The 22,221-nt window shown below is 43.9% G+C and overlaps 1 protein-coding gene across 4 annotated transcripts in view; it reads left to right on the top strand.

The window, feature by feature from the left end:
* The window catches only part of Sae1 (SUMO1 activating enzyme subunit 1), a 67,661-nt gene that overhangs the window by 21,621 nt on the left and 23,819 nt on the right, over nt 1–22,221 (top strand). For all 4 annotated transcript variants that reach the window (NM_001285892.1, NM_001285891.1, NM_019748.3 and 1 more), the window contains exon 6: nt 7,135–7,240. In NM_001285892.1, coding sequence (NP_001272821.1) covers nt 7,135–7,240 — 106 coding nt within the window. The remainder of the gene's footprint in view (nt 1–7,134; nt 7,241–22,221) is intronic.

Raw genomic sequence — 22,221 nt, 5'->3', positions numbered from 1 at the left:
TATTGTAGAGGAGGATCTGTGTTCCCGTGGCAGTAAGCCCAGCGTGGTGACTCAGGCCTTATCATCTCAGCATTTAGGAAGTGGAGACTAAGGATCAGAAGTTCAAAGCTCCAGTTCCAGGTTAGCTTGGGCTACCTGAGACTTTGTCCCCAAACCAACAGAAAGGTCTTTAATATGTGGATAGTAATTGCTGGTGTTGTGTGGGTCTCCCCCCCCCCCCCCAAAAAAAAACAAAACAAAACAAAACAAAAAACCATTGGGCGTAGAACCTGGGGACTTAGACATGTGTTTGGGTCTAGTGCAGTGTTTAATCTCATTTTAGAGAAAGCAGTTAGGAAAGCAAACAGAAGGCAATGGTTTCTTTAGCCGGTGTTAGACAAGAAAATCTTGTACTAGGGAAAGCAATTTGAAGTGGCTGGTATTGGTTTCACAAAACTGAGAAATAATGGGACCAAACCCATATTTAAGGAAAGCCGTTGGTTGGAACATTCATTTAAAGTTTCATTGAGGGTTAGAGGTTCTGTGCAGGTTCCACAGCACTGGGACTAAGTTTTCTAGCAAGACAAAACTGCATTTTCTGTCCCTTACTTTTGTGTTTGTGTTGGGATAGCTTTATCTGTGAGCCTGATGCCGAGGAATTATTAAGCTCTAATTTTAGTGTCTATTCACAGGACTGTAATTACCCGGAGTGAACAAACCTGGAGTCCTTTCTTTTTGAGGCCCAGTCAGGCTTTCTCTGCTGGGTTGCCTGAGTTTGGTGGGGAGAGACATTGTTAACAAATGGAGGAACACAAAAGGAGCTTTGTGGGCGGCTCTGTCAGTTTATAAATCACACCCTCTTACAAGTGTGACACTTGGCCCTGGTGTGAAGGGTTTTATGGCTTAAGGGCCTTCTCTGATTGAGGCCCACATTTTGCATTCATATGGAAAAAGCCCTTGCTTTGTTAGCCATTCACAGCTGGAAGTTTCCCTGGAATCCCTTCTGATGATGCCCACTAGGGTGGATATGGAAGCTTCATTTGGGAGCCACTTTTCTGTCACTATGAGGAGAATGTGGGGACCCCAGGCCAGTACTTGGCAGTCTTGGTGTGCCATTCCTGAGCGCTCTGCCGGCACTTTGCCCTTTGTGCAATGTCTTCCTTACAGAGGGCAGAAATTGAAGATATCAAAATATTCCCCAGCTGACATTGTTAGTCAGCTGTTACAATGGGACTATTCAGCTGGGATTCCAACCCTGAGCTCTTGAGGGCGCACAGCATGCAGCACATTCCTTCTGACAATCCCCTGGATTCCAGACCTTGGCTTTGTGTCTCACCAAGAACACAGGGCAAGGACAGGGTGTGGCAGTGTTTGGCCTTGTGGCTTTGCCACCTGGTAGTAACAACTTCTCTATTTGGAGAGAGAGGGCCTTGGGATTTTATTTTACTTATTTATAATTTTTTTGAGTGTGTCAGTCCTGGCTGACCTGGAACTCAGAATGAAGACCAGGCTCACCCAATATCTTCCTGACACCAGGCCAAGTGGCCCTGTGATTTTGAAGTTTTGTCTAGTTAAATTCCTTCACCCAGATTTTAAGGTTTCCTAAATTGTACAGAATAAGTAGTTGGGTTCTATTCAGATTGCAAGATGGGGTGAGGGAAGCAGCTACTTCCTGTTTCCTGTGAAAGGTGTCTGTCAGAGTCCCCCTCTCCTCCCACTTGTCCTAGGTTCAATCAGTTGTTGTAAAACCACTTTGGGTTCAAGGTACATGGTGTGCTCCTAAATTAGAAACATCAGAAAACAAAGAGGAAAAACAGAGCTTGTGGTTTTCACACATCTAGGAAGTTGGGTCTTTTTAACACACGTAAGCCTGTGATAAATAGGGCAGTAGGAGAGGCCCAACTGGAGGCAGCTGGCACTTGGGTTTGTTAGCATCTTTTTGGTACTTTGGTTTTTAAGTTGCATGTGTTTACTTTGTGTGTGTCTGTGTCTGGGGCCTGTTAAGTATTACAGGCAGTTCTTTTACCACTGAGGTACAACTCCATGTACCCTTTAGAGTTTAGTTCCTGGGCTGGTTGGATGGGTAAAGGGACTTGTCACCCAACCACATCATCCAAGTTCAGGACACACATGGTGGGAGAATCAGCTCTTAGAAGTTGGCCCCTGACCTCTGTGAATGTATGTGTACACACACAATAAATGAATAAATAAATGTGCTTTTAAAATACTAGGTTTTAGTCGTTGAGATTAGGAAAGTTTTGTTTATTGCCTTATTCTTAGGCCAGCGCTTAGCACATAGTCAGGAAATAAAGTTCAGTGTAATGGCATTTCCTGCAGCAGAAAATGACCACCCTGAAGGAGATCTTTGTCGTTTTAAACCTACATCATGGAATTAACTGTGGGATGAACTAAATGACTTAGCTTTACAGCACATTAGTTTTCATAGATCAGTTACTTGATCTGAGAGAACAGAATTCCAAAGATAAGAAACTTGCTCAGAGCTGAGCAGTGGGGGTGCACGCCTTGAATCCCAGCACTTGGGAGGCAGAGGCAGGTGGATTTCTGAGTTTGAGGCCAGCCTGGTCTACAAAGTGAGTTCCAGGAAAGCCAGGGCTATACAGAGAAACCCTGTCTTAAAAAAAAAAAAAAACCCCAAAAACAAAACAACAACAAAAAAAAAAACCAAACAAACAAAAAATAGATTGCTTGGTTTAGAGCTGCTGTCGCCAACTTTTTCAGGTGTCGAATGACTTGACAGGCTGGCTGTTGAAAAACACAGATATTTACATTATGACTAGTAACAGTAGCCAAATTATAGTTCAGAAGTAGCAAAGTAGTAGTTATATGGCCAGACAGTCATGTGCACACCTTTAATCTCAGCACTGGGGAAGCAGAGGCAGGCAGATCCCTTGAGTTCAACAACAGCCTGGTCCACAGAGCTGAGATCCAGGTCTGCCAAGGCTCCTCAGAGAAACCCTGTCTTGAAAACAGAGAGGGAGAGGGAGAGAGAGAGAGAATATTTTCTGGCTGGCTGGCACAGTCTGAGGAAGGCTTGCAGCATTAGGAAGGTTGATGACTTAGAGACAGGAAACGCACTGGTCTATACAGAGTGTTTGGTTGGATACTGGGGTCAGGGTTTCCAGGGAAGATGGTTGGCTGAGATGGAGAATGATGTCTTGCCTTATGGGGAAGTTTTTCACTTTCAATGACATGAGCACAGAGAATGAACCCTATGTGTGTCTGTCTGTCCCCAGCCCTCCATTCTTTCCTTCTTTTCCTTTCTCTTCTTTCCTCTCTTCATGACTGAAAACAGGCAGCCCAGCTGAGTTTAGACACAGTCTGTAGCCCAAAGAGGCCCTGTGTTTTCAGTCTTTCCTGCTTTAGAATGAATGCTGAGTGCACAGCATACTTTACCACTGTATCTGATACACGTGGAAGTATGCACATAATTTTTTATTTCATGTAGAGAAATATGCCACATCCTTGTTCTCAGTTTGGCTTGCTAATCTGCCACACTTTTCTTTATTCTTGCTTTATTTCACTCCTAAACAGGTTGACTGTGGGGTTGCTGGGATACATGGCACCTGAAAGGGCAGACCTCACTCATGCATACTTGCTTTTGATTTAACCTGGGTTAAACTTAAGAACTGGAGAGAGAGGACTCAGCATTTAAATGCACTTGTTGCTCTTGCAAAGGACCCCAGTTCCAGGGGATCCAGCAGGAGTGTGTGTAGTCTAACATTCATATACCTAAAGTAAAATGAATACATGGTTTGTTCTTAGTCACGCTTTCAAAAAAAGAAAGCAACTTTCTATACCAGCGATTAAGCATAAACTAAGACTCTTTGCTAGCATCATGCATACTACCAAATTAAAGAGGCAAACATGTTTGACGTGCTGGGGCTGAGCCTCTCACTCTTTGTCAGTGTAAATAATGGTTATCAGCAGTTGGCTCTTGTTTCCATGTGTTTCTTGTTGTGTCTGTGTGCATAAGCACTATCTAGACTTGCTCCCCATGTCTCTTCACTACTTCAGATCTGGTTTCCTGTTGCATGTGTGCTGCCACCTGCTTTGTAAGAGAAGCATTATGTTGGTGGGACCATCTGTTTGTGGGTCTTTGTGGAGCTTTGCTGTCCTTTGTGGTAGTTACTAGACACATACGGCTATTTGATAATAAATACAGAATAAAACGACAACTCTAGTGTTGAGTAAGCACCTGTAGCTGCTGGCCTGGGAGTTGCACACCGTGTATACAGCCTACACCATCATCGTCCTTCCTCTTGGACAGTACTGCAGTGCTTCTTTGTGTGACTACATTACTGTTTACGTATCTGCTGTTGGTGGCATTCAGGTGTGTAAACTTCCCTGTTAGAGACTGCACTGTGCTCAGCATTCTGTTTGTGCGGTGAGATTGTGTATAGTCGACTTGGGCAGTTGTGTTCTTTTCTGCAGGGTAAACTAGGATAGGGCATCTTCACCTTTTGCAGATGCTGTTGTTGCTCTAAGGATTTTTGCCAATACCCATTCCGTGGCCAATAGCATGTAGCAGTCTCACTTGCTTATCTCAGGCTTTGTTTCAACTGTGCTGTTAAGTGAAAATTGTTCGGCTTACGGTTGTCATTTGGTTGAATACATGTTTTTCTTTTCAAATAGGTTCTCAATATGTAGCCTGGCTGGTCCGGGAAAGTAGCTTCATAGCCTAGGCTATAAAGTTGGCGTTCTCCTCCCTCTGTCTCCCACATTCTGGGATTGTAAATATACACAGGCATGAAGGGCACTTTTTTTTTTTTTTTAATTAAAAAATTTCCACCAGATGCTGGTGGCACATGCCTGTACTCCCAGCACTCAGGAGGCAGAAGACAAATCTCTTGAGTTTTGAGGCCGACCTGATCTACAGAATGTTCAGGACAGCCATGGCTACACAAACCCTGTCTCAAAAAAATTAGGTCGATGGATGGATAAAAATTTCCCCTTTATTTTACATGTATGGATGCTTTGCCTTCATGAATGTGTGTGTACCACATGCATGTAGTTCTTATGGGGGGCCAGAAGAGGGGTCAAATTCCTGGGACTGAAGTTACAGATGGTACTGAGCTGCCCTGTGGCTGCTGAGAATCAAACCCAGGTCTGATGTAAGGGCAACCAGGGCTGTTTACCACTGAGCCAGCTCTTTAGCCTCTAAGAGGTTGCTTTTTCTGCTGTGATGATAAATGTTTTATGGAGAGGTACTTTTTTAAAAAATAAAAAATGGTACAAACTCATTTCTCAGCAGCTTCTAATCATCTGTGTATGAGTTAGTGAATCTATACATTTATGCCATTCATGCTTATGGGTTATATATGTTTGCACATAGAGGCCGTCTGAGGTTAATATCAGGCTTTCTGTTGTCCTTGATTGCTATGTTTAATGTATATAATGAAGTCAGGTGTCTTTTTTTGAACCCAGAGCCCACCTTTTTAGCTAGTCCAGCTAGCCAGTTTTCTTCTCAAGTGCTGGGATTATAAGTCTACAGCAAGCCTAACCAATAATGAGTTAAATTTATTTCTCCACATATTATCAGTGAGTTCAGTACCTCTCATCCCAATGTTCATTAATTAATTCTCTTCTGATAGGCAAGCCTGGATTACAGTATTTGCTTATGTTAGACACTGGATGGAACCAGTGTCCTGTTACTGTTTCTATGGAGATAGTGTTCTTATTCTATTTGTTAGACTTCTCACCCAGGACACCCATGCTTTCTTGGAAATTTCCTCCCCAGAAAATGTCTGTGTGTGGTAATATGGGACTGTATTGCTCAGGAAAAAGTAAGTGATGTTTGGGTCTCTTTTAATGTTTATTTTTAATTATGGGTATGTTCAGGTGTCTGTGCAGGCCAAAAGCTTAGATCTCTTGGAATGGAAACCATAGGACTATAGGAACTGGGCATGGAAGCTGAGAGCTGAACTTAGGTCCTCTGCGAGGACAGTATGTGCTCTTAACTGCTGCGCCATCTCTTCTAGGCCGCATATGCTCTTTTTATTTTAATGTTTTAGTGTGTGTGTGTGTGTGTGTGTGTGTGTGTGTGTGTGTGTACTCATCGAGAATCGGTTGTCTTCTGGTGTCCGTCTGTTTGTCATATGGTCTCCAGGGGGTAGACCTTGGGTTGTCAAGCTTGGCCTGCGTCTTTACCTGCTGAACAGTCTCTCTGGCCCTTTGTTGTTTGTCCTTTTGTTGTTTACTACTTTTTCGAAGGAAATCAGTAATACTTTTGCACTAAATAAATTACAATATAAAAATCCAGTACGCCCCATTGCATTTTCTGAGATAATTTCATTTGAGGCTAGATGAGTGGTAGAACATCTGCTCAGCAGTTGAAGTGCCACGGCCAACCCAGCACAAGACAAGCAGGAATGTGCTTTAGATGCGAGGTGTCATGAGAGCACGGTCCTGCTACAGGAGCTTTGCCAATGCTGTTTCCACTTCTGTAGTCTGGACCTTTTGTCCCATCCCTTACTTTTTCATACTGTCAATATCAAACCGTTGTGCTGGGAAATACTTAAATTTTGGTTTTCTTCATAATTAAAGAATGTTCTCTTTAGTACCTTTTGTAGTTTTTTTTTTTTTTTTTTTACTTTATTTATTATTATACATAAGTACACTGTAGCTGTCTTCAGACACACCAGAAGGGGGCATCAGATCTCATTATGGGTGGTTGTGAGCCACCATGTGGTTGCTGGGATTTGAACTGATGACCTTCAGAAGAGCAGTCAGTGCTCGTACCCGCTGAGCCATCTCACCAGCCCCCTTTTGTAGTTTTTTAAAATTGAGTCTTGCTGTGTAGTAGCTCAAGCTGGCTGTCCATCCTCCTGCCTTAAGCCCCTGAGTCTCAGAATTAAAGGCCTGCGTACCACCTCATCCAGTTGGAGGCTGAAACAGGAGGATCTCTGGGAGTTTGAGGTCAGCCTGGTCTAAATGAAACAGGTCATAGGAGGTTGGCTGTGTCCTCTTCCTGCATAGGAAGCACATGTCCATCCCCGTTCCAAGTATGGAGGAAGTGTTTCTTAGGTTTTAGTGAGCACTGGATTCGTAGAATAAGACTTTGAATGTTTAAGTTTGTATGACCTGGAAAGTGTTCTGCTCTGATTCATATCAGCATGCACTGTCTTTTTCCCACAGAAAGTGCTTTTTTGCCCTGTAAAAGAGGCGCTAGAAGTGGACTGGAGTGGAGAGAAAGCCAAGGCTGCCCTGAAGCGTACTGCCCCCGACTACTTTCTGCTGCAAGGTGAGACCTGGAGATGGAGCCACTCCAGCCAGGCTTGTACTGTGGGCCAGTACTGAGGCCGTGTGTGTTCCTCTGTCTCCTCCACACAGTGTGAGATGCAGCCTCACTTTGGTCTGGTTTCTGGTCACTTTCTAAATCTGTCAGAATGACCTGTTTTTTACAGTGGAGCCCGAGGTGACTGTAAGCTCCCTGGCATCTTCTCACTGCCCCTCCAGAACTGGTCTGAAACCCTTATTCTCCTGACAACAGTTTTGATTGTTTTCCGGTCTTTGGGTTAAGTTGTTTGCTTTTTACCTTTTACAGTGAGACCTCACAGAAGAGCCCAGCTTGAACTTGTGTTGATCCCCCTGCCTCAGTCTCTCATATTTTCCATTTATTTTGCCTGACTTCTACCTCCCTAAATGAGCCATCTTTCAGAGATTTGATAGGAAAATACTGGTTTACCTCTCAGTGTTGCCTTTTGTCCCTCACAGTTTACTGTTTATTGTAGTGTGTGTGTGTGTGTGTGTGGGGGGGGGGGGGATGGATGGATGGATGGATATAGATATAGTTGTTGAGACAGAGTTTCAGTGTATAACTTTGGTCTGGAATTGGCTTTTTAGACCAAACAGGCCTTGAACTTACAGAGATCCCTCCTCCCCTTTTTTAAGATTTTTGCTGCTATATATGTACACACCTTGTCTGTGTAAAAGTATAGGGCGTGTGTGTTCGGTGTTCACAGAATACTGAAGAGTGTGCTAGATCTCCTCTTCTGATGGTTGTGAGCCACTTTGTCAGTGTAGGAACCAAACTTGAATCTTTTGCAAGAACAGCAAGTGCTCTTAATTGCTGAGCACATAATTCCAGCCCCATCAAGGTTCAAATTTTAAAATACCATTTAAAAAATAATTGTTGGGGCATGGTAACACGTGCCTATAATCCTAGCTAGCACTTAGGATTCAGACACAGGAAGACCATCAAACTCATTTTCAGCTACCTCGTGCATTTGAGGATAGCCTACACTGCATGAAATGCTGCCTCAAAATTGGGAAAGGGACAGGGGATAGGAAGATTTAGCTTTTAACTATTTTAAAAGCCTGAATGTCGATTCATACAGAAATATTTAAGTGGGTTAAGTAGGAATGAGTGTTAGGCATGTGAGAAATGCCTTCTCTAAGGACTGTGGGACCCTGTGTGGAAGAAATGCCAGCTGCACTGTGAGCAGCACCTGCTCCTCTGGGCCAGCGTTGCCTGCAAGCCCAGTGTGTGGCACAAGAAGCCAAAGACACTAGTTTGGAGCATTTGTGTGTATGATGAAATCCTTTCTAGTAATTGCTTATGAAGCTGCCCCTGAGCAGCTTCTAGTTCCAAGTGGTTCTAGTTCTGGTTGTTAGAATGCACTGGGGAGCATTCCTGCATCTAGTGGGAAGAATGATGAGCGAGTGATGTCACTCAACGTCCCCAACAGCTCCTGTGGCAGAGATTGAGCCACTGGGAATGTCAGTGCAAACTCTTACCTCACATAGTCCTAGCTCTGGGGAAGCTGAGACAGGAGAATTGCAACAAGTTCAAGGGTAGCCTCAGAAACAGTGAGACTGTGTTTCAAAGAAAAGGAATAGGAAAACTGGATGTCACGTCTGAGAATGGCAATTTCCAGGGTGGCCTCCCATCTGTCTCAAGATTACAGCACTCTCCTTAAGGTGGGTTAGATGGTCCTCGATTTGTTCTTTCATTTCTTCCACTTATTCACTTCAATTATCTGTCTGTCTGTTTACTTATTTTCAAGTTTCTTTTTATACCTCTGGGTGTCCTGAAATTTGATTTGTAGACCAGGATGGCCTTGAACTCAGATCTTCCTGCCTTGCCTCGGTAGTGCTAGGATTAAACACGTGCCACCATATCTGGCTGTTCACTGTTATTTATTTACTTGGTAAGGATGTTAATGTAACCCCAGCAGACCTCAAACTTGCTATATAGTTGAGGATGATCTCTGGGTTTTCTCAGATAGTGGAATTATAGGCATGTGCCTCTGTTGCCCAGGGTTGTTTTTTTTTTTTTTTTTTTTTTTTTGCTTTTTGTTGTTGTTGTTTTTTGTTTTTGTTTTTTTGAGACAGGGTTTCTCTGTGCAGCCCTGGCTGTCCTGGAACTCACTTTGTAGACCAGGCTGGCCTCGAACTCAGAAATCTGCCTGCCTCTGCCTCCCGAGTGCTGGGATTAAAGGCGTGCGCCACCACACCCGGCTTTGTTGCCCAGTTTTTATAGGTAGACTACTTTGGATGAATCCCAGGCTTTGTGCATTCTGGGCAAGCACTGCCAGCTTGGATCCAGCCCTTTGAAGTCTGGGTAAGCTTTGTGTGGGACTGGGTACCAAGAGCATGCAGGTACCTGGGCTTGGAAGGGCAGACAGTTACCCAGCAAGAAATTGGAGCTGCCTTTTTATGCTTCTGTTTTTCCACAGCTACATAGCCCAGGCTGACCACCAACTGGCAGTACTGCTTCAGCTTTCCAGTGCTGGCATCCCAAGTACATGTCACCACACTTGACATTCACTGTAATGTCAGGGTCATGTGATAGCCTATGATGTATGGGGTGTTTGTTTGTTTGAGACAGGTTCTCACTATGTAGCTTTGGCTGCCCTGGGACTTACTATGTAGATCAGGTTGCCCTTGAACTCACAGAGTACCTGCCTCTGCTTCCCAAGTGCTAGGATTGGTAACTTACAGTTCTTGAGACCAGGTGTTTGGAATAAAGACTGACCAAACATTTCCGGCCTATTCTGCTCTTTTTCTAAGTTGAGCCTACGCGTTCACTAAGTAAACATTTTGAAAGGGGCTTGGGGTTGAGTTCCTAAGTACTGAACACTTGTCTAGGGTGAGTTCTTCAGGTTCAATCCCCAGTACCACAGAGAAGGAAAGTTTTTGGAAGAGAACAGTGTGGGTCTGTATTCTTCAAACTGCCACCTTGTTCCCTTTCCTGTAGATTGCACCCCTGCTGGCCTCACCCTACTGAGTGCTATGAGGACCTTGCTCTTAGGGAGTGGCTGTTGGTTACTAAAACCTGTTGCTTTTCCATGGTGCCAGCCACTTTCTTGTCAGTCTATAGCACTGAGAAAGCAGAGTAAGAGGATTGCTGTGACTATAAGGAGAACTTGGCCTACAGTTAAGCAAACAAAGAGACAAGCTGGGGAAAGGGAGTTAAAAATACATTAGGGAAAAAATTGATTCTAATAATTAACTTTAGGGCTAATTGGAAGATCTGTATTGAACTGTTTGGTTTTTTTTTTTGTGTGTGTGTGTGTGTGTGTGTGTGTATGTGTGTATCTGTGGTACTGAAGATTCAACATATGTGAGCTCATGTTTGTTAGGGAAGCTCTTTACTAAGTTACATCTCCAGCCCTTTGTTTTGTTATTGTAGGTTGGTTTTTTGTTTGTGGTTTTTCAAGACAGGGTTTCTCTGTGTATCCATGGCTGTCCTGGAACTCACTCTGTAGACCAGAGATCCACCTTCCTCTGCAGGATCAAAGGTGTGTGCCACCAGCTCCTGCCTGTTGTTTGTTTTTTGTCTTATATGAGTACAGTGTCTTCAGACACACCAGAAGACATCGGATCCCATTACAGATAGTTGTGAGACAACATGGGCTTGCTGAGAATTGAACTCAGGACCTCAGGAAGTGCACTTAACCTCTGAGCCATTTGTTTTTTGAGAAGTATCCTTGGGAAGCACGGTAGGGTAGCACTGGACAGTAATCCCAGGTTCTCGGGAAGCCGGATGATACCAGATTCAAGGTCTGTAAACTGTAAGCTGATCTCAAGGTCAGTCTACACAAGTTAGTAATACCTTGTCTCAAAACAAGAAGGGTAAAACTGGGAGGGTGCATCCCAGTGGCTAGAGTACTTGCCTTGCTGGTGCAATTGGTCCAACGATCCATAAACAGCATACAAAAGAAATGAACACAGTAAACAGACCAGATGCAAAAAATAAGTGATGTGATAAATCGTACGTCAGCATAGTTGTTTGAAGTATAAAAATGTACAAAGACAACTACAAATGAACACACATTTCATTAGGTTACTTAGAATTCAGATTTAAGAAACTGGTCAGTTAATTTCTTCCTGTTATATCATAGCTGAGTAAACAAACTCTTTACAAGCTATATTGCTACCCCCTCCCCACCCAGGGCAGGGGTGTAGCCCAAGCTACATAGAGAATTTGCTTTCCTGGAATTTGCTCTGTAGACCAGGCTAGCTTCGAACTTGGAGATTATGAGTGTTGGAATTAAAGTTGACTGCCACCACCACTCAGCAGCACATTAACTTCTTGAGTTACTCAAGATTCCAAGCACAGTCAATGGCAAGCATGCTTAGCAGAAAGCTAGGACACACATGGAAGCCATCTGCTGCCCTGAGAAGTAGAATGAGGTCAGTAGGTGAGAGTTTTTGGTTGGGGCTGGAGGTGTGGCAGCTCAGTGGTTAGGAGCACTGGTTCCTCTTACAGAGGGTTGGGGTTCAGTTCTCAGCACCCACATAGTGGCTCATAACTATCCATAACTCCAGATCCAGGCTATCCAGCCCTCTTCTGATCTTCATGGGTGCTAGGCATACACGTATTGTAGTAGACTATGTGCAGGCAAAACACTCATACATAAATAAATCTCTTTTGTTCACTAATTAAAGAAAAAAAGTAATGATTATTGTAACCAAGCAAGAAATTAAAAAGACCCATTTCTGTGAACTTAAGAAAAAGGCATTGAACCAACAGATTGGGAAAGGATCTTTACCTATCCTAAATCAGATAGGGGACTAATATCCAATATATATAAAGAACTCAAGAAGGTGGACTCCAGAAAATCAAATAACCCCATTAAAAATGGGGCTCAGAGCTAAACAAAGAATTCTCACCTGAGGAATACCGAATGGCAGAGAAGCACCTGAAAAAATGCTCAGCATCCTTAATCATCAGAGAAATGCAAATCAAAACAACCCTGAGATTCCATCTCACACCAGTCAGAATGGCTAAGATCAAAAATTCAGGTGACAGCAGATACTGGCAAGGATGTGGAGAAAGAGGAACACTCCTCCATTGTTGGTGGGATTGCAAGCTTGTACAACCACTCTGGAAATCAGTCTGGCGGTTCCTCAGAAAATTGGACATAATACTACCGGAGGATCCAGCAATACCTCTCCTGGGCATATATCCAGAAGATGTCCCAACCGGTAAGAAGGACACATGCTCCACTATGTTCAGGGCAGCCTTATTTATAATAGCCAGAAGCTGGAAAGAACCCAGATGCCCCTCAACAGAGGAATGGATACAGAAAATGTGGTACATTTACACAATGGAGTACTACTCAGCTATTAAAAAGAATGAATTTATGAAATTCCTAGGCAAATGGTTGGACCTGGAGGGCATCATCCTGAGTGAGGTAACACAATCACAAAAGAACTCAAATGATATGTACTCACTGATAAGTGGATATTAGCCCAAAAACTTAGTATACCCGAGATATAAGAGACAAATTGCAAAACACATGAAACTGAAGAAGAACGAAGACCAAAGTGTGGACACTTTGCCCCTTCTTAGAATCGGAAACAATAACCCATGGAAGGAGTTACAGAGACAAAGTTTGGATCTGAGACAAAAGGATGGACCATCTAGAGACTGCCATATCCAGGGATCCATCCCATAATTAGCCTCCAAACGATGACACCATTGCATACACTAGCAAGCGTTTGCTGAAAGGACCCTGATATAGCTGTCTCTTGTGAGACTAGGCCAGGGCCTAGCAAACACATAAGTGGATGCTCACAGTCAGCTATTGGATGGATCACAGGGCCCCCAATGGAGGAGCTAGAGAAAGTATCCAAGGAGCTAAAGAGATCTGCAACCCTGTAGGTGCAACAACATTATGAACTAACCAGTACCCCGGAGCTCTTGACTCTAGCTGCATATGTATCAAAAGATGGCCTGGTAGGCCATCACTGGAAAGAGGCCCATTGGACACGCAAACTTTATATGCCCCAGTACAGGGGAACGCCAGGGCCAAAAAGTTCGAGAATGGGTGGGTAGGGGAGTGGAGGGGAGGGCATGGGGGACTTTTGGGATAGCATTGTAAATGTAATTGAGGAAAATACGTAATAATAAAAAAAATTTAAAAACAAAAAAGAAAAAGAAAAAGGCATTGAGCTAAGGGGGACTCAGTGGTAGAACATTTAACTTCATTTGTATGAAGCTGTAGGTTCAACCCCTGATACTACCTAAGGAAAAAGAAGTATTATATATACTTCAGCAGAAAGCAAACCAGGCCTTGTCCTCTCTGCATCTGGATGCTCCATTTCTCATTGTAGCACCTCTAGTAATGTATGACCACTCAAGATAAAAGCAGGTGCCTTCATAGATGGCTCCGGGGTTAAGACTACTTTCTTCTTTGCTAAGGACCCATGTCTGGCAGCTTATAGCTCCCTGTAACTCCAGCGCCTGGGGATCCAACATCATATTCTGTCTGGCCTCCATTGGCATTCATTCATACAGACCAGCAGAATCGCTCAGTAAATAACAGCTGTTGTGACCTGAGTTTAGTCCCCAGAATCCGTATAATAGTGGAAGGAGACAACCAATTTCACAAAGTTTTTCTCTGGCCTTCACACATATGCTTGCCCCAAACAGTGGTAATAAATGAAGATGAAAGGAAAGAAAATCAGGAGCATAGATGTAGACATGTAATGGCCATTGGGGATTGTCATGTGCTACCAAGAAAGCAAGGCCCGGGAAGAGGGTATGCAGGGTGCCTGGAGGAAGACAAGCAGGCCTGTGAGGAGCTGGGGCCTGGGGCTGGAGAGATGTCTCAACAGGTAAGAGCACTGACTGCTCTTCCAGAGAAACTGGGTTCAAATCCCAGCACCCACATGGCAGCTCCCAACTGTCTTAAACTGCAAAGATCTGACACACACACAGATGTGCATGCAGACAAAACACCAGTACACATGAAGTAAAGGCAAGTAGAGTAAAAGCAGGGCTGGGAGCTCAGGATTTCATATCTCAGCTGTGTACTATGCATGTGCAATTTGATTTTCTTTGTGTGTTTTAGTCATTGAGTTTTTCGATTTTGTGTGTGTCTGTGTGTGTTTGCGTATGAGTGTAGGTACTCTCAGAAGCCAGAAGAGTGTTGAATCCTCTCAAGCTGGAGTTAATAGGTGATTTTTGAAGCCTCCCACTATGAGTGCTGGAATTGGCCCCTCTGGAAGAACAGTACTGGACACAGAGACAGACAGACAGATGGTCTATAGCAAAGTTGGTCTTGAACTCCTGATCCTTCGGGCTGCTACACACCCAGATAATTCGCTATTTTGAAGTGATAGTTCAAGTGACACTAAAGGATCTTTGAACTAGTGAGTGTTCTTGCTCTGTTGGCTGGACGACATTACATCATCTGCTCAGGAAAGAGATATAAGTAGTTTTCAGTTTTTCCAGGCCTGAGAATGTGACCCAAAGGAGTTGTGATGCTTTCGTGATGACTTCTTGTCACCTGGTTGTGCTCAGTGAGGACAGAGTGATTGGCTGTGATATACCTTTGTGAAAAAAAAGAACCTGCCCTCATTGCCCCCTTGCCTGGTTAGAAACACTGTGTGCTGGATAAATGACTACTCTTGTATGAATGACTGGCTATTGCTTATCTGCTCATTTATTCACTTCAGAGTGCAAACTGCTCACATGTTGGTATCCCTTCAACATCCCTTGCTGTCTGGCAAGGTTTCTTTTTATCTTTGCTCTTCCCTTCACCCACCCACTTACCCCAAGACTTGGGGCTATGGCTAGAGCTAGCCTTACACTCCAGAAGAGGGCATCAGATTTCGTTATGGATGGTTGTGAGCCACCATGTGGTTGCTGGGATTTGAACTCAGGACCTTTGGAAGAGCAGTCAGCACTCTTAACCACTGAGCCATCTTACCAGCACTTCTTTTTTTTTTTTTTTTTTTTTAAGATTTATTTATTATATGTAAGTACACTGTAGCTGTCTTCAGAGACTCCAGAAGAGGGCGTCAGATCTCATTATGGTTGTGAGCCACCATGTGGTTGCTGGGATTTGAACTCAGAACCTTCGGAAGAGTAGTCAGTGCTCTTAACCACTGAGCCATTGCTCCAGCCCTCTCATACTGTTCTAATCCTTTAAAAAACACATTTCTAGGGGGCTGGAGAGATGGCTCAGCGGTTAAGAGCACTGACTGCTCTTCCAGAGGCCCTGAGTTCAATCCCCAGCAACCACATGGTGGCTCACAACCATCTGTAATGGGATCTGATGTCATGTCTGAAGACAGCAACAATGTACTCACACATAAAATAAATAAAAAATCTTTAAAAAAAAAAAAAAAAAAAAAAAAACACATTTCTAGGTGTTGGAAAGATGGCTCATCAGTTAAGAGCACTGGCTGCTCTTGTAGGGCCCCTGGCTTTGATTCCCAGCACCCACATGGCAGGTTAGAGCTGTCTGTTATTCTGATTGCAAGGGATCTGACACTCTCGATCCTCTGTGAGCATCAAGGCATGCACATGATTAGGCACACATACACATAAAATAATTTAAAAAATTTTTTGAGACACTGGCTTGTCTTTAGGTGTTTTGAAGTTGTCATCCTCCTGCCTTATCTCTCCAGTAGCCAGTGTGATAAAACCATCAAACCCCTCGTAAACCAGGCTTGATTTCCAGAGTCCCCTGCTGTCCCTATGTGTGCTTGACATGGTTGGGAACTCGGGGATTTTCCAGTCAGTACAGTACAATAGTGTCAGACTGAGTGCTTCCTGCTGCGGTGTCCTCCATCTTGGACCAGAAAGGACTCATCTTTTTATTCTCCCATGGTGTGTTTCAGAACATTAAGTGTGAGCTGGTTTCCTGTGGCAAAAAAGTTGACTTTGATTTGTTCTTTTTGAGGTTACTGTGAGTTTATCATAACAGGAGCGCTAAAAATAGTGGCCCTCGGTCACATGGAAATGGAGACTAACATGGACAGTAACAGCAGACTTACCCAGGAGTAAAAAGGAGTGGGCCACATCTCAAGATGAGTTACTGTCAGAGGGTCCTGCTGTCTTCACGCTCTCAGTCTCTTCTCATAAACTGTGGGAAATACTTAGCACACACTACTGCCTCAGAACTGAAGGCACAAGTAACCCAAGAACACACATTTGGGGTGCGTCTGGTATTTGCAAGATCTATAGCTAAAAATCAGGAGTAAGAATTGATCTCCTTATCGGTGGATTAACAAACCTTAACACCTTGTGAGGAAAGCCCTAATGTAGGCTGTAGAACAAAACTGCTCTATCATGTTCAATATGACCGAATAACAAATAACTCCACAGCTATCAAAGCAGGCAGACACCCTCGGATTGAGGTAAGGAGAAGGATAGTGTTGCAAGTCGAGGAGCAGCACACGGCAGCCGGAGGCTAAATCCCAGTGGATATGGACACATCAGAACCACCCAGGGAACATTCAGAAAGTGCAGATCAACTAACTAGTGCTCCTGTTGCCAGCTCAGAGTAACAGGGTGGCTTGCTTCTTGGCATTTTGCTAAAGTTTCTCGGATGAGACCTTTTATGGTAGGAGAAGAAGCCATACTTCAAAGCAAAACCCCAGTTACCTGTTTTAATTTAACATGTCCTAGGTTCTTATTTTTTATTTACTGAAACAGGGACAGTAGAGAGCCCCTGGAATACCTCTTGAGTGCAGTGGTGTATGTTGTTGTGTGTGTTAAGACAGGATCTCAGCCAGGGTAAATAAGTGTGGTGGCCGCAGAGGCTGTAGAGCCACACCTGGCCTTGAACATCTCATCTTCTTGCTTCTACCTACTAAGTGCTGAAATTATAGACCTGGACATAATCACCAGGTCTTGTTTTAATACAGTGCTTTTTATGTGTATCAGTCTAAAGGAAGAGCTGAAAATTAGTAAAGTATAGCTTTGTTTTCCAGTCTTACAATTTTAGAAACTAATATGTATTGTGGAGTGAGCAAGTAGGTAAACAGTGTGGATGAGGACAGCCAGGGTGTGTGTGTGTGAATGGAAGGTGGGACAGGCTAGGAAGAACCCTTTGAGAGTGGGTGGGATTGGAGGTAGTACGGCAGATATGCTTGTGGCTTCTCATCTGCAGATCTGGAACTGGGCATGTGTGGGAGTGTGTGTGTTGTCTCTTATGCAGATGGCATTCCTTAAGTCTGAGAGTCAAAAGTTTCAATGCAAAGGCCCCTGTAGGGACTGAACCTCACTAACATAGATCACAATAGTTACTTTCTTTTTCCACTAAGTGCAATCCAGACTTCTTAGAGAAGTGGATGATTCCAGAGGTGGGGTAGGAAAATTACAGGTGAGCTTGTAACATCTTGCTGTGCCAGGAAATACAAAGTTGCTTAAGAATGGTGGCACGTGTCAAGAGAATAAGACTAATAATAGTCAGTATACATAGGAGAAATGATGGACATTTAAAAAACCTGTGGCTAATGAGATGACTCAGTAGATATTTACACTTCCTCCTCTTCAATTAATTATGAAGGCCGGAGTTCAAATCCCAGCTACTCACACGAACAAATAAGTAAAATATAATTTAAAAAGAGAAACCATGGGGCCGGGTGATGGTGGCGCATGCCTTTAATCCCAGCACTTGGGAGGCAGAGGCAGGCGGATTTCTGAGTTCAAGGCCAGCCTGGTCTACAGAGTGAGTTCCAGGACAGCCAGGGCTATACAGAGAAACCCTGTCTCGAAAAACCAAAAAAAAAAGAAAGAGAGAGAGACCGTGACCTGGTTGTGGTGGTGGTATGCCTCTGTTACCATTACTTGAGTAATGGAGGCAGGAAGATCACGTGAGCTTTTTTTTTTTTTTTTTTAAAGATTTTATTTATTGTTATATGTAAGTACACTGTAGCTGTCTTTAGACACAACAGAAGAGGGCTTCGGATCTCATTGTGGATGGTTGTGAGCCACCATGTGGCTACTGGGATTTGAACTCAGGACCTTTGGAAGAGCAGTCAGTTAGTTCTCTTACCCGCTGAGCCATCTCACCAGCTCCAACTCTTTTCTTTTTAAAGTCAAGCATTGGTGTAAGAACTTACCTCAAAAAGAGAGAGAGGGAGGGTAGGCTGGAGAGATGGCTCAGAAATGAACTATTCGTAACTCCAGCTTCAGGCAGTTCTGCTGAAGGCAGGTCTCTGAGGGCACCTGCACTCATAAGCACATATCCCACACACAGCCCAAACCCCACACACATACATAGATGTACACATACAGTGGGACGGGAAGCCTAAAAACCCAAAGCGTCACCTAAAAAGAAGTGCGCCAGTATTGAACACAGGACACTGCGCTTATTAGTCTCTAGAAAGATGTCTGTTTTTAAGATTTGTTTATTCACTTTACGTATATGTGTACATTGTGGCTGTCTTCAGACACACCAGAAGAGTGCATCCTGTCCCATTACAGATGGTTCTTTGTGATTCCTGGGAATTGAACTCAGGACGTCTAGAAGAGCAGGCAGTGTTCTTAACTGCTGAGCCATCTCTCCAGCCCAAAGAAAAGTTGTGTTTGTTTGTTTCAGTGGTTTATACACCCATCCCACCCCCTGTCCCATTTTAGTGGGGAAGATCTAGTACCCTGAATGTACTAGATATGCAATCAGCCATTGTGCTGTACCTCCAGCCCCAAAGCTGTGTTCAGCAGTGCATCATCTCCTGACAGGGATCTTAAAATGAAAATCTTTGTGTATACTCACTCAGGAGTGGAGAGCTGTGTTTCCTTTCTAAAAGAGCCAAGCTTTTGTGATGTGTTGGGAATGGGGTTTGTCCAGTGAGGCACTTTCTCTATAAAGGATTTTTTACTTTTATCAAATACTGGTGTTAGGGGTCTAGAGTTATGAACAGCTACTGATGATGACTGCAGACAGATTCAACTTTATTAAAAGCTGATCGGGGCCTTAGGGGATACAAAGAGAGTTAGTTTATTTTAGACCCTTGTGAAGCTGTCTATAAGGTAATTTGCATAGTAGACTTGTTGCCATTTTCCTACTGTTCATCAGCCAGGAAATGCATCTAAAAGTTGTGCCCTTCTGGGGGACTGCTACTGGCATGGCTACACACACAGTTAGGAAGTTGTAGCCATGCTGGGAGCTGGCCCATGGGGAAGATGGTATCAGGCAGCTGCTTGTTGGTTTCAGAATTGAACTGGTTCACAGCTTTCTTCCCAAAGAAAGTACTTGAGGTTGGATTTGCTCTTGCAGATTCCCAGAAGTCGCATGGTGGCTCACCAACTCCTATGACTCCAGTCCAGGGGATCTGACACCCTTTTCTGATCTCAGTGGGTACAGGCATGTACATGCATGATGCACACACAAACATGCAGACAAAATACCTATATTTTGTATTAAATGAATACAGTTTTGTTTTCTTGAGACGGGGTTTCTTTGTGTAGTGCTGGCTGTCCTGAAACTCACTCTATATAGATCAGGATGGCCTCAAACTCAGAGATCTACCTGCCTCTGCCTCTTGAGTGCTGGGGTTAAAAGTGTGGGACACTGCCCAGATAGTTTTGTTGTTTGTTTGTTTTGTTTTGTTTTGTTGTTGTTGTTGTTTTTCACTTAAGTTGGTTTAGATTTGAAAGAAGTTTGGGCTGGGCAGTGGTGACACATGCCTTTAATCCCAGCATTTGGGAGTCAGAGGCAGGCAGATTTCTGGGTTCGAGGCTAGCCTTGTCTACAGAGTGAGTTCCAGAACAGTCAGGGCCACACAGAGAAACTTTGTCTCAAAAAAAAAAAAAAAAAAAAAAAAAAAATAGAAGTTTCACACTGTGTCTTCCTGCCATTGAGCAATTCGTGTTGCTTTTCATGGGTCACAAAGAGAAGGACCATGGCATTCTGTTACTCCCAATTTTCATATTAAACATTCTTCTAGTCTCTGTTTGGCTTCCAAAAAATAATTCTTTAGTACCGTTTTGTTTTAATTCCTGAAAGGAAACTGCCACTTGAATTTGCTCATATTTTACCCATTATTCTTCCTTGTTGCTCCACTCTTCTGTCTAATACACTATTAAAGTCATTGTCAGAGCCTGCTTGCTTTTGCATCCCTGTCTCCACCTTCACCAATGGTTCTGTTGTATTACATAGATTGCCTTCAAACTTGTGGACCCCCTGCCTCTACCTCCTGAGTGCTAAAATAGCAGTCGTAAACCACCACACCTGCCTCTATTGTATTTTAAGTCTTGTTTCTTAGGTCTCTGCCTGATGTGGGGATGGAAAGGAAACAACTTTGTATTCTAGAACTCATAGCCTTTGCCAGACGTGCCCTAGGCAGGCACCATTGAAGCATGATGCTTCCCAGTGGGGTTTTGGTGCCTGGCCATGACAAGAACTCCCGGGAGATGCAGCTAGCCCCGGCAGAGAGCTGTGATAATGGGGCAGCAACTGACTGACTGTTGATTTGCTGCCATTGTGAACACAGATGTTTAAAAATAACTTACAGGTAAAAAGCAGTGGTGGTGCTTGTGTCTGTGTGGCTGTTATCAGTGGTAGGTTTGAAAGACCACAATCATTAGAAAAGAGGAAGTCTTACCATCCAGAGACAAGCAAGGATGATCCTCCAGCAGGAATTGAGGCCCAGAACCACAAGTCCTGAAGCTGGGTGGTTAGTGGAGTCATGGTACATCCTAGTAGTTCCTGGTGGTGTGCTTCATGGGGACTGTTTTCGTCATGTCCACAGAAGGGCAGATCATACTCCATTTCCACACAGAGAAATCCGAATCAGTGTTAGAGTTAAACTCAGCAAAGATTGTGTCTGAGGTACCTGTTTAAGCGTCACCTCAAAAGCACTGGAAGGGGCTGGTGAGATGGCTCAGTGGGTAAGAGCACCCGACTGCTCTTCCGAAGGTCCAAAGTTCAAATCCCAGCAACCACATGGTGGCTGACAACCATCTGTAATGAGATCTGACTGCCTCTTCTGGAGTGTCTGAAGACAGCTACAGTGTACTTACATATAATAAAAATAAATAAATCTTAAAAAAAAAAAAAGCACTCGGAGATTGGTGGCCCTGACTGGGAGACTGAATGATGCCAATGAAACCGTTACTTTATTTGAACTTCAGGACCTCTGGGACCTTATCTTATTCTACTTTGCAAGATAGTGAAAACTGAGACCAACCATGATCAGATGCAATAATGAACCACATTGTTAGCCACCTGCCTTGTTTTTTCTTTGCAGGCCATGTCCCCTGCCCCCCACTTCCAGCATCTGCCTGTGAGCTGTTGACAAGCCCCAGTCCCAGCTGCAGTTGTTGTTAGAGCCTCACATCTTTTCTCTGACTGTCAGATAATAGTCACGGGAATGTCCTGTGCCATCTTCCTTCTCAAGTGTGGTTGGCAGAGAGCAGCAGATGCCCAGATTCAAGGCCACGTGCCACTCAAGTGCTGGGCTGGAGAAAGAAAAAGACCCTCTTTCCCTGCTGCTTGTGACCGTGCAGAGGGCCGTCATAGTAGTTGTGTGACTGTTGTGCTCTGGCCAGGCTGGTAGATGGAGGGCCAAGCAGGACACAGCGTGTGCTCACACTACTCCCCTTTGTGGTTCTCCTCTTGTTTGTTTTGTTTTCCTTCATTAATTATTGTCTTTTTATGCTAGTTGGAATGTCCCCATTAAAGGGAAAAGTCAAACTCCGGAATCAGTCATAGACAGAAAAATAGACTTTCTGGCAGAAATTAGAGTCTGAATAGGAGTGTCATGGTTTTAATCCAATTGATGAGAGAAATGTGACTAAAAATGCAGCTCGAGGATTTTAGTAGCTGCAGAATACTCTGTTCTGTTCGTAGTTGCCACCTTACTTCTGAGCTTAGTTACTGAGGTTCGCTACGGTGTAGATAACATGGTAGTGAGCACTGTGTAACCAGCCAAAGCTATGGCTTAACCTGCTGTGAGGAATCCTTTTCCTGAGAGTTTGCTGAACTCCTGGCCCCACTCGTAGCTTACAGTGATCCTAGAGCTTGGATCGTA

This window comes from Mus musculus, chromosome 7, assembly GCF_000001635.26.
Source record: "Mus musculus strain C57BL/6J chromosome 7, GRCm38.p6 C57BL/6J".
Taxonomy (NCBI): Eukaryota; Metazoa; Chordata; class Mammalia; order Rodentia; family Muridae; genus Mus; species Mus musculus.
Note: the sequence above shows the minus strand (reverse complement) of the source record. Positions and strands in the feature narration are given on the sequence as shown.